We start from the raw sequence: 12672 nt of genomic DNA on the forward strand, positions 1-12672 counted from the left end.
CTGTCTGTTTAACTGTTCTTTTCAGTTTTGGAAGTGAATTTTAATAGATCTCAGTTTTTTTTGATACAGTTTAATTTTGCAATGTCACAAGGTCACTTATTGTGTTTTAACACAAAACAGGCATTAAAATCAGAGACACTTCAACACGATGAAACAGGAGATGTGTTGGATTCAGTTCAGAGGATAAATGAAGTGAAGGAAGAGACAGTTGAGGACAGTCAGCCTGTTGATGCTGATAATCAGCAAGGTGAGACATCAAAAAGCATAGAGGCGCATACCTGCTGTATTGTGAGATGCAGTTACCTTAAAAACATAGCACAATAGTCTTTGGTGCATCAAATTGTAAAAATTGACGAAAAATTGTGGTACAAACAAATTGCATGAGAAATGCTGCACTGAAAATACTGCCTTGTTTTTCAAACTGTACTTCCAAAAAATTATATCTTCATCAATACTCCATGGCCTGGAGTTTCTGCTCAATTGCGCTGGCTTTTTATGCACAATTTCACCGGTATTGGTTTAACCGGCACAAAAGATTGCGGAATTTTAAGTGGAAATTGCGATCAGCGCAACTCAAGTTTCTGCGATCTTTTGCGCTGTTTTTAAAAACAACGTGCTAGATGCCGGCCCCGCCCACAAAACTGGCCACGCCCCCAGGGTGAATCACTCACCAGTGGGAGTTTCCACTAATTGCGCTCGTTTGCGGGCCTTCAAGGAGGCTCCAAAAATTAAGCTGGAACTTTTGGATGCATGGAGACTAATAGGCACCTTTTAAAAGGTTTTGAATGATTTTTTTAAAATTTACTAAGGAACTAACAATGGTACCCAATCTAACTAGAAAATATGTTTGTATTTTTTTTAAGTCGTTTTCAGTAATTTAAAATTGGGTTACTCACAGGTGGTGGATTGACACCGTGACTTAAAATGCTTACTTTTTCTGATAAACTCATTTTCAGCTGTATTAATCAAACTTTACCAAGTTACCACTCTTACATATATGAAGGAATATTTTTTAAAGCAAAATTTTTTTTAAAAATTACGTTTTAAAATGCTGCCGGATTGCACAGGTTCATGACAGATTTTGCATTCAGTGCTATGCAAATGAGTTTGAGTGGAAATTCGGGGGGGGGGGGGAACACTTTTTAAAACGGCGCCGGAATCGCCGATTTCACACAAAGCGTAATCTCTACCTCCATGTATGAAACTTAATTAATCAGTCCAGTAACCTGATTGAGAACTCAACCAATTTCCTCACTCTGATGTCGGCAGATTCAAGTGACAGGCAGCCCCAAACATTGAACTCATGAAGCCTGGTTGAGAACTTCACCACTTACTGAGCCTGATAGCATTAATCTTTGAAAATAGCACTGTTAGATATAATAATGTGCAATCTGTGCACTTATATATACATAGAATAAATGTTTAAAACGGTAAGATTTAGTGAGTTACAAGTAGATTAACACAGATATAGCATTGAGAACATGACATGAGCTGTGTCACTGTAGCTTAAGTGCCTTATAATACCACATTGAATCATAGAATGGTTGCAGCACAGAAGGAGGCCATTCAGCCCATCGAGCCCGTGCCGGCTCTCTGCAAGAGCACTTCAGCTAGTTCCACTCCCCTGCCCTTTCCCTGTAGCCCTACAAATTTTTTTCTGCTCAGGCACTTATCCAATTCCCTTTTGAAAGCCACAATTCAGTCTGCCTCCACCACCCTTTCAGGCAGTGCATTCCAGGTCCTAACCACTCGCTGCGTAAAAAAGATTTTCCTCGTGTCGCCTTTGGTTCTTTTGCCAATCACCTTAAATCTGTGCCCTCTGGTTCTCGGCCCTTCTGCCAATGGGAACAGTTTCTCTCTATCTGCTCTGTTTAGACCCCTCATGATTCTGAACACCTCTATCAAATCTCCTCTCAACCTTCTCTGCTCTAAAGAGAACAACCCCAGCTTCTCCAGTCTAGCCACGTAACTGAAGTCCCTCATCCCTGGAATCATTCTCGTAAATCTTTCTTCACCCTCTCTAAGCCCTTTACATCCTTCCTAAAGTGCAGTGTCCAGAATTGGACACAATACTCTAGTTGAGTCCGTACCAGTGTTTTATAAAGGTTCATCATAATTTCCTTGCTTTTGTATTCTATGGCCGTGATTATTCCTATCGATGCGGCTTGGGGGCGGGACAGCTGCCTTCCGGGTTCCAGTCCCGCCCCCAACAACATCAGATGCACAGATGCGATTTTACGTCAATTAGCCTTGTTAAGCCCGCCTTGCAGGCTTGCCAGCCAATTAAGAGGAAGCCAGTGTCAGATGACGTCAGTTGATGACGCGTCATCTGCCCATTTTCTTAAAGGGGCCACACATAATTTTTTTTGACAGCTGATTTTTCAGTGTTTGACAGCATTGAGGTGCTGCAAACACTGACAATCACTGTACAAAGGTGAACTCTTGCACCCAGGCTCTCCAATGACTCCCTCCTTAGGCTAGAACAGATGGCAGCTGCAGGTGAGGATACAGAAGCGATCTGTCACTGGTGAGAGAGGTTCTCCCAATGAGGTGGGACTACACACACAATCCAAAACTTGTTACCTACAGAAAAGTGTAAATGCATTAAAAATGATTTTCCCAACATTTTCTTACCTCTGAAACTCACCAGCGTACCATTGGATCCTTCACACCACTTCTGCAGCTGTCATCAATGCAGAAAAATTACAGTAGACACACAGCACGCCACAATTACCTGGCGTGGTGTCCGGACGTCGGGAAGCCCGCAGTAGACCTGTCAAAATTGCAAAATGTCTCTTAACTGCCTGTTAACAATCTGCTAACAAGCAGTCAAGTGCCTATAATCCTCTTCCCGCCGCTAGGTGTCGTGTCCATGCGCAAATCAGGGACCCGACACCTGGGAAGATTGTTTGGAGGCGGGTTGACAGCAGGTTTCTGACCCGCTGTCAATCTTTGCGATTTTGCCAGATGTCCCGCCTCCAAACCCGCCCCCTGAGCACCGGCAAAATTCCGGCCTATGCCTCTATTTATGAAGCCCAGTATCCCGTATGCTTTTTTAACCGCTTTCTCAACCAGCCCTGCCAGCTTCAGCGATTTGTGCACACATACCCGCAGGTCTCTCTGTTCATGCACCCCTTTAGGATTGTACCCTTTAGTTTATATTGCCTCTCCTCGTTCTTCCAACCAAAATGTATCACTTTGCACTTTTCTGCATTAAATTTCATCTGCCACGTGTCCGCCCATTTCACCAGCCTGTCTGTCTTCTTGAAGTCTATCACTATAGAAACATAGAAACATAGAAGATAGGAGCAGGAGTAGGCCATTTGGCCCCTCGAGCCTGGTCCGCCATTTAATGAGATCATGGCCGATCATCCAAATTCAATACCCTGTCCCTGCTTTCTCCCCATATCCCTTGATCCCTTTAGCCATAAGAAATATATCTAACATAGAAACATAGAAGATAGGAGCAGGAGTAGGCCATTCGGCCCTTCGAGCCTGCTCCGCCATTCAATGAGATCATGGCTGATCATCCAAATTCAGTACCCTGTCCCTGCCTTCTCCCCATATCCCTTGATCCCTTTAGCCTTAAGAAATATATCCAACTCTTTCTTGAATATATTTAATGAACTGGCCTCCACCGCCCTCTGTGGCAGAGAATTCCACAGGTTCACCACTCTCTGGGTGAAGAAATTCCCCCTCATTTCAGTCCTAAATGGCTTACCCCTTATCCTTAGACTATGACCCCTGGTTCTGGATTCCCTGACCATCGGGACCATCCTCCCTGCATCTAGTCTGTCCAGTCCTGCCAGAATTTTATACGTTTCAATCAGATCCCCTCTCTTCTAAACTCCAGCGAGTACAAGCCCAATCGACCCAATCTCTCCTCATACGTCATTCCTGCCATCCCAGGTATCAGCCTGGTGAATCTTCGCTGAACTCCTTCCATGGCAAGAATATCCTTCCTCAGATAAGGCGACCAAAACTGCACACAATACTCAAGATGTGGTCTCACCAAGGCCCTGTACAACTGTAGCAAGACATCCTTGTTCCTGTACTCAAACCCTCTCGCTATGAAGGCCAGCATACCATTTGCCTTCTTAACCGCCTGCTGCACCTGCATGCTTACCTTCAGCGACTGGTGCACAAGGACACCCAGGTCTTGTTGCACTTCCACTTCTCCCAATCTATTGCCATTCAGATAATAATCTGCCTTCCTGTTTTTAACACCAAAGTGGATAACCTCATATTTATCCACGTTATATTGCATCTGCCATGCTTCTGCCCAATCACCCAACCTGTCCAAATCATCCTGTAGTTTCTTGCCATCCTCCTCACAGCACACACGTCCACCCAGCTTTGTGTCATCTGCAAATTTGGAGATATTACATCTAGTTCCCTTGTCTAGATCATTAATATATATTGTGAATAGCTGGGGTCCAAGGACCGATCCCTGCGCTACCCCACTAGTCACTGCCTGCCACTCGGAAAAAGACCCGTTTATTCCAACTCTTTGCTTTCTATCTGCCAACCAGTTCTCTATCCAAGTCAATACTTTGCCCCCAATCCCATGTGTCTTAACTTTACACGCTAATCTCTTATGTGGGACCTTATCGAAAGCCTTCTGAAAGTCCAAATACACCACATCGACTGGTTCTCCCTTATCTATTTTACTAGTTACATCCTCAAAAAATTCCAGTAGATTAGTCAAGCACGATTTACCTTTTGTAAATCCATGTTGACTTTGTCCGATCCGGTCACTGTTTTCCAAATGATCTGCTATTACATCTTTTATAATGGACTCTAGCATTTTCCCCACTACCGATGTCAGGCTTACCGGCCTGTAATTCCCCGTTTTCTCTCTACCACCTTTTTTGAATAGTGGGGTAACATTAGCTACCCTCCAATCCATGGGTACTGTTCCAGATTCCATCGAATGTTGGAAGATGATCAGCAATGCATCTACTATTTCTAGGGCCACTTCCTTAAGTACCCTAGGATGTAGATTTTCAGACCCTGGGGATTTATTGGCCTTCAATCCCATCAATTTCCCTAACACCATTTCCCTACAAATACTGATTTCTTTCAGTTCCTCCCTTTCATCAGACCCTATGTTCCCCGACATTTCTGGGAGGTTATTTGTGTCCTTCTTTGTGAAGACCGAACCAAAATATGTATTTAATTGGTCTGCCATTTCTTTGTTCCCCATTATAAATTCCCCTGATTCTGACTGCAAGGGACCTACGCTTGATTTCACCAATCTTTTTCTCTTCACATATCTATAAAAGCTTTTACAGTCAGTTTTTATGTTCCCTGAAAGCTTACTCTCATATTCTATTTTCCCTTTCTTAATTAATCCCTTTGTCCTCCTTTGTTGAATCATAAACTGCTCCCAATCCTCTGGATTACTGCTTTTTCTGGCCAATTTATATGTCCTCTCCTTGGATCTTATGCTATCCCTAATTTCCCTTGTTAGCCACGGTTGAGTCACCTTTTTTGTTTTATTTTTATGCCAAACTGGGATGAACAAATTCTGTAGTTCATCCATGCGGTCTTTGAATGTTTGCCATTGCCTATCCACCGTCAACCCTTTGAGTGACATTCCCCAATCAATCCTACCTAATTCGCGCCTCAGACCATCGTAGTTTCCTTTATTTAAATTCAGGACTCTAGTCTCTGAGTCAACTACTTCATTCTCCATCTTAATGAAGAATTCGATCATATTATGATCGCTCCTACCCAAGGGGTCTCGTACAACAAGATTGCTAATTAATCCTTTCTTGTTACATAATACCCAGTCTAAGATGGCCTGATCTCTGGTTGGTTCCTCGACATATTGGTCCAGGAAACCATCCCGTAAACACTCCAGGAATTCCTCCTCCACAGTATTGTTACTAATTTGGTTAGCCCAATCTATATGTAGATTAAAGTCACCCATGATGACTGCTGTGCCCTTTTTGCACGCTTCTCTAATTTCCCTTTTAATGCCATCCCCAACCTCCGCATTACTGTTTGGAGGTCTATATACCACTCCCACTAACGTTTTTTGCCCCTTGGTATTTCTCAGTTCTACCCATACAGATTCCACATCATCAGAGGTAATATCCTTCCTTACAATTGTGTTAATCCCTTCTTTAGCCAGTAATGCTACCCCACCTCCCTTTACTTTTTGCCTATCTTTCCTGAATATTGAATACCCCTGGATGTTGAGTTCCCAGCCTTCGCCACCCTGGAGCCATGTTTCCGTAATCCCAATCAGATCATATTCGCTTACCTCTATTTGCGCAGCTAATTCATCCACCTTATTACGAATGCTCCTCGCATTAAGACACAAAGCCTTCAGGCTTGTTTTTTGACGCTCTTAGACCTATTATAATTATTATTTACTGTGGCCATGTTTGATATAAACTGTTGATTTCTCTGACTGCCACTTTTGTTTTTCTCCTTCCTATCTTTTGCTTTTATCCTCGTTTCCCTTTCCTCTGTCCCCCTGCTCAGGTTCCCAACCCCCTGCCATTTTAGTTTAAACCCTCTCCCAGAGCACTAGCAAACACTCCCCCTAGAACATCGGTCCCGGCCCTGCCCAGGTGCAAACCATCCGGTTTGAACTGGTCCCACCTCCCCCAGAACCGGTTCCAATGTCCCAGGAATTTGAATCCCTCCCCCTGGCACCATTCCTCTAGCCACGTATTCATCTGAAATATTCTTCTATTTCTACTCTGACTAGCACGTGGCACTGGTAGCAATCCTGAGATTACTACCTTTGAGGTCCTATTTTTCAATTTACCTCCTAACTCCCTATACTCAGCTTTTAGGACCTCATCCCGTTTTTTACCTATATCGTTGGTACCTATATGCACCACGACAACTGCATGTTCACCCTCCCCTTCCAAGATGTTCTGCAGCCGCTCTGAGACATCCTTGACCCTTGCACCAGGGAGGCAACACACCATCCTGGAGTCTCGTTTGCGGCCGCAGAAACGCCTATCTATTCCCCTTACAATAGAATCCCCTATTACTATAGCTCTACCCCTCTTTTTCCTCCCGTCCTGTGCAGCAGAGCCACCCCTGGTGCCAGGAAGTTGGCTGCTGCTGCCTTCCCCTGGTAAGCCATCCCCCCCATCAATATCCAAAGCGGTATATCTGTTTGAGAGGTGGATGGCCACAGGTGACCCCTGCACTACCTGCCTGCGCCTACTACTCTGCCTGTTGGTCATCCGTTCCCTTTCTGCCTGTGCCACCTTTACCTGCAGTGTGACCAACTGATTAAATGTGCTATTCACGACGTTATCAGCATCGCGAATGGTCCAGTATGTATCCACTCACTGCTCCAGCACCGCAATGCGGTCTGCCAGTAGCTGCAACTGGACACACTTCCTGCACACATGGTTGTCAGGGACACAGGACGTGTCCCTGAGTTCCCACATAGCGCAGGAGGAGCATACCACGGCACGGGCTCTCCTGCCATGACTTCCCCTTTAATTTATTAAAATCAAATCAATCCCACCAATTACACTACAGTTAAATGGTATATTTAAGGGCCCTGGTTTACAAACAGTCCCCGCTACACCACAGAGACTTTAGAAACTATAAACCACAGAGTTAAGGTTTAAAAAGAGAGAAATACTCACCAACCAATGACTTACCTGCTTTCTGGTGACGTCACACTTCGATTACTTTTTACTTCTCTCCTTCCCTCGGAGACTGGAGACTGGTACGCCTACCTGGGTCTCTGGAGCCTTTTATACAGCCACCACTCCACGATTCCCGCCAACTCTCGGTCAGCACTGAGGCCTACCTGGGTCTCTGGAGCCTTTTATACAGCCACCACTCCACGATTCCCGCCAACTCTCGGTCAGCACTGAGGCCTACCTGGGTCTCTGGAGCCTTTTATACAGCCACCACTCCACGATTCCCGCCAACTCTCGGTCAGCACTGAGGCCTACCTGGGTCTCTGGAGCCTTTTATACAGCCGCCACGCCACGATTCCCGCCAACTCTCGGTCAGCACTGAGGCCTACCTGGGTCTCTGGAGCCTTTTATACAGCCACCACTCCACGATTCCCGCCAACTCTCGGTCAGCACTGAGGCCTACCTGGGTCTCTGGAGCCTTTTATACAGCCACCACTCCGCGATTCCCGCCAACTCTCGGTCAGCACTGAGGCCTACCTGGGTCTCTGGAGCCTTTTATACAGCCACCACGCCACGATTCCCGCCAACTCGCGCTCCGCACTGAGGCCTACCTGGGTCTCTGGAGCCTTTTATACAGCCGCCGCTCCGCGATTCCCGCCAACTCTCGGTCAGCACTGAGGCCTACCTGGGTCTCTGGAGCCTTTTATACAGCCGCCGCTCCGCGATTCCCGCTGACTCGCGTTCCGCACTGAGGCCTACCTGGGTCCCTGGAGCCTTTTATACAGCCGCCGCTCCACGATTCCCGCTGACTCGCGTTCCGCACTGAGGCCTACCTGGGTCTCTGGAGCCTTTTATACAGCCGCCGCTCTGCGATTCCCGCTGACTCGCGCTCCGCACTGAAGCCTACCTGGGTCTCTGGAGCCTTTTATACAGCCGCCGCTCTGCGATTCCCGCTGACTCGTGCTCCGCACTGAAGCCTACCTGGGTCTCTGGAGCCTTTTATACAGCCGCCGCTCTGCGATTCCCGCTGACTCGTGCTCCGCACTGAAGCCTACCTGGGTCTCTGGAGCCTTTTATACAGCCGCCGCTCTGCGATTCCCGCCGACTTGCGCTCCGCACAGAGGCCTACCTGGGTCTCTGGAGCCTTTTATACAGCCGCCGCTCCGCGATTCCCGCCGACTCGCGCTCCGCACTGAGGCCTACCTGGGTCTCTGGAGCCTTTTATACAGCCGCCGCTCCGCGATTCCCGCCAATTCGTGCGCCGACTCACGCGCCAACATACCATTTGCCTTCTTAACTGCCTGCTGCACCTGCATGCTTACCTTCAGTGACTGGTGCACAAGGACACCCAGGTCTCATTGCACTTCCCCTTTTCCCAATCTATTGCCGTTCAGATAATAATCTGTCTTCCTGTTTTTGCCACCAAAGTGGATAACCTCACATTTATCCACATTATACTGCATCTGCCATGCATCTGCCGAATCACCCAACCTGTCCAAATCATACTGGAGTTTCTCTGCATCCTCCTCACAGCACACACGCCCACCCAGCTTTGTGTCATCTGCAAACTTGGAGATATTACATCTAGTTCCCTCGTCTAGATCATTAACATATATTGTGAATAGCTGGGGTCATAAGAACAGAAGAAATAGGAGCAGGAGTAGGCCAATCGGCCCCTCGAGCCTGCTCCGCCATTCAATAAGATCATGGCTGATCTGATCCTAACCGCCAATCCACTATCACAGAACCACCTCCTGAATCTAACAGAATTAGACACACGAAATAGGAGCAGGATCAGGCTACACGGCCCCTGGGCCCGCTCCGCTACCCACAGGGCCATGTCCGATCCGAACCTAGACTCATGTCCAAATTCCTGCCCGCTCCCCGTATCCCTTAATTCCCTTTACTTCTAGGAAACTGTCTATTTCTGTTTTAAATTTATGTAATGATGTAGCTTCTACAGCTTTTTGGGGCAGCATATTCCATGGACCTACCACCCTCTGAGTGAAGTAGTTCCTCCTCATCTCAGTTTTGAAAGAGCAGCCCCTTATTCTAAGACTATGCCCCCTAGTTCTAGTTTCACCCATCATCGGGAACATCCTCCCCGCATCCACCCGATCCAACCCCTTCACAATCTTATATGTTTCAATAAGATCGCCTCTCATTCTTCTGAACTCCAATGAGTAGAGTCCCAATCTACTCAACCTCTCCTCATATGTCCATCCCCTCATCCCCGGGATTAACCGAGTGAACCTTCTTTGTACTGACTCGAGAGCAAGTATGTCCTTTCTTAAGTATGGACACCAAAACTGTACGCAGTATTCCAGGTGCGGTCTCACCGATACCTTGTACAACTGAAGCAATACCTCCCTATTTTTATATTCTATCCCCCTAGCAATGAAAGCCAACATTCCATTGGCCTTCTTAATCACTTGCTGCACCTGCATACTAACCTTTTGAGTTTCGTGCACCAGGACCCCCAGATCCCTTTGTACTTCAGTACTTTCCAGTTTCTTGCCATTAAGATAATAACTTGCTCTACGATTTTTCCTGCCAAAGTGCATAACCTCACACTTTCCAGTATTGTATTCCATCTGCCAAATCTCTGCCCACTTACTTAGCCTGTCTATGTCCCCTTGCAGGTTTTTTATGTCCTCCTCACTCACTACTTTCCCTCCCATCTTAGTATCATCTGCAAACTTTGATATGTTACACTTGGTCCCCTCCTCCAAATCGTTAATATAGATTGTAAAGAGTTGGGGACCCAGCACTGACCCTTGCGGAACACCACTAGTTACTGATTGCCAGTCTGAGAATGAACCATTTATCCCAACTCTCTGCCTTCTGTTAGATAGCCAATCCTCTATCCATGCCAGAATATTACCCCCAATCCTGTGATTTTTTATCTTAAGCAATAATCTTTTGTGTGGCACCTTGTCAAATGCCTTTTGGAAGTCTAAATACACTACGTCCACTGGTTCCCCTTTATCCACCCTGTATGTTACTTCCTCAAAGAACTCCAGCAAATTTGTCAAACATGACTTCCCCTTCATAAAACCATGCTGACTTTGTCCTATTAAATTATGATTATCCAAATGTCCTGTTACTGTCTCCTTAATAATGGACTCCAAAATTTTACCTACCACAGATGTTAGGCTAACCGGTCTATAGTTTCCAGCCTTCTGTCTACTGCCCTTTTTAAATAAGGGTGTTACATTAGCAGTTTTCCAGTCTGCTGGGACCTTTGCTGAGTCCAGGGAGTTTTGGAAAATTATTACCAATGCATCCACAATCCCTACCGCCACTTCCCTCAAGACCCTAGGATGTAAGCCATCAGGTCCAGGTGATTTATCCGCCTTGAGTCCCATTATTTTACCGAGTACCACTTCCTTAGTGATTTCGATCGTGTTTAGCTCCTCCCCCCCTTTAGCCCCCTGTTTGTCCAGTGTTGGGATATTCTTAGTGTCTTCTACTGTAAAGACTGATATAAAATATTCATTCAGTGTTTTTGCCACCTCCATATTTCCCACCATTAATTTCCCGGTCTCATCCTCCAAGGGACCAACATTTACTTTAGCCACCCTTTTTCTTTTTATATAACTATAAAAACTCTTACTATCTGTTTTTATATTTTTTGCTAATTTACTTTCATAATCTATCTTCCCTTTCTTAATCAATCTTTTTGTTATTTTTTGCTGTCTTTTAAAGTTTTCCCAATCCACTATCCTCCCACTAGATTTGGCTACCTTATATGCCCTTGTTTTTATTCGAATACTATCCTTAATTTCTTTACTTAGCCACGGGTGGTTGTCTTTTCTTTTACACCCTTTTCTTCTCAGTGGAATATATTTTTTTTGGAAGTTGTAAAATAACTCCTTAAATGTACACCACTGATCATGTATCATCTTACCCTTTAATCTATTTTCCCAATCCACTCTACTCAATTCCGCTCTCATACCTTCATAGTCTCCTTTATTCAAGCTTAGCACACTTGTTTGAGATCCAACCTTCTCACCCTCTAATTGAATATTGAATTCAACCATGTTATGGTCACTCATTCCAAGGGGATCCTTTACTAGGACATTTTTAATTAATCCTGTCTCGTTACACAGGACCAGATCTAAGGTTGCTTGCCCCCTGGTCGGTTCAGTTACATACTGCTCAAGAAACCCATCCCTAATACACTCAATGAACTCATCCTCAAGGCAGCCCTGCCCAATTTGATTTGTCCAATTAATATGATAGTTAAAATCCCCCATAATTATAGATGTTCCCTTAGTACAAGCCTCAACTATATCCTGATTGATACTCCATCCAACAGAGTTGCAACTGTTCGGAGGCCTATAGACTACGCCCACTAGTGTTTTTTTCCCCTTATTATTCCTTACCTCCACCCAAACTGTTTCATTATCCTGATCTTTTGACCCAGTATCATTTCTCTGTATTACAGTGATTCCTTCCTTTATTAACATAGCCACCCCACCTCCCCTTCCTTCCTGATCGTTAAATAACCTGGTATGTTTAATTCCCAGGCATTGTCACCCTGCAGCCATGTTTCTGTAATGGCCACAAGATCATACCCATATGTAGTTATTTGTGCCATTAACTCGTCTATTTTGTTACGAATGCTACGTGCATTCAGATAGAGAACTTTCAAAGATGTTTTGTGACACTTAGTTCCTGCTTTTGCCCTTTTTATTACTTTACCTTTTACTCCATACCTTCTGCCCCTTCCTGACACGCTCTGGTTTTTAATTTCCCCACTGCTACCTAAGTCTATGACCTTCTCTGTTGTCATTTTTATTATTTGCTCTCTAGGAACCTCCCCCCCACTAGTTAGTTTAAAGCCCTCTCTACAGCCCTAGTTATATGATCCGCCAGGACTCTAGTCCCAGCACTGGCCAAGTGAAGCCCGTCCCAACGGAACAGCTCCCTCCTGCCCCAGTACTGGTGCCAGTGTCCCAGGAAGCAAAACCCATTTCTCCCACACCAGTCTTTGAGCCACGCAGTTAACTCTCTAATTTTATTTGTCCTAGCCAAATTC

General features: G+C 45.4%; 1 protein-coding gene across 13 annotated transcripts in view; it reads left to right on the forward strand.

Annotated features, from left to right (window-relative positions):
* The window catches only part of LOC147123222 (LIM and calponin homology domains-containing protein 1-like), a 637194-nt gene that overhangs the window by 547026 nt on the left and 77496 nt on the right, over nucleotides 1-12672 (forward strand). For all 13 annotated transcript variants that reach the window (XM_085969296.1, XM_085969236.1, XM_085969219.1 and 10 more), the window contains one exon: nucleotides 121-247. In XM_085969296.1, the coding sequence (XP_085825422.1) occupies nucleotides 121-247 (127 nt within the window). The remainder of the gene's footprint in view (nucleotides 1-120; nucleotides 248-12672) is intronic.

Source organism: Somniosus microcephalus, chromosome 2 (genome assembly GCF_052327205.1).
Source record: "Somniosus microcephalus isolate GS21.2 chromosome 2, FLI_Smic_1.0, whole genome shotgun sequence".
NCBI lineage: Eukaryota > Metazoa > Chordata > Chondrichthyes > Squaliformes > Somniosidae > Somniosus > Somniosus microcephalus.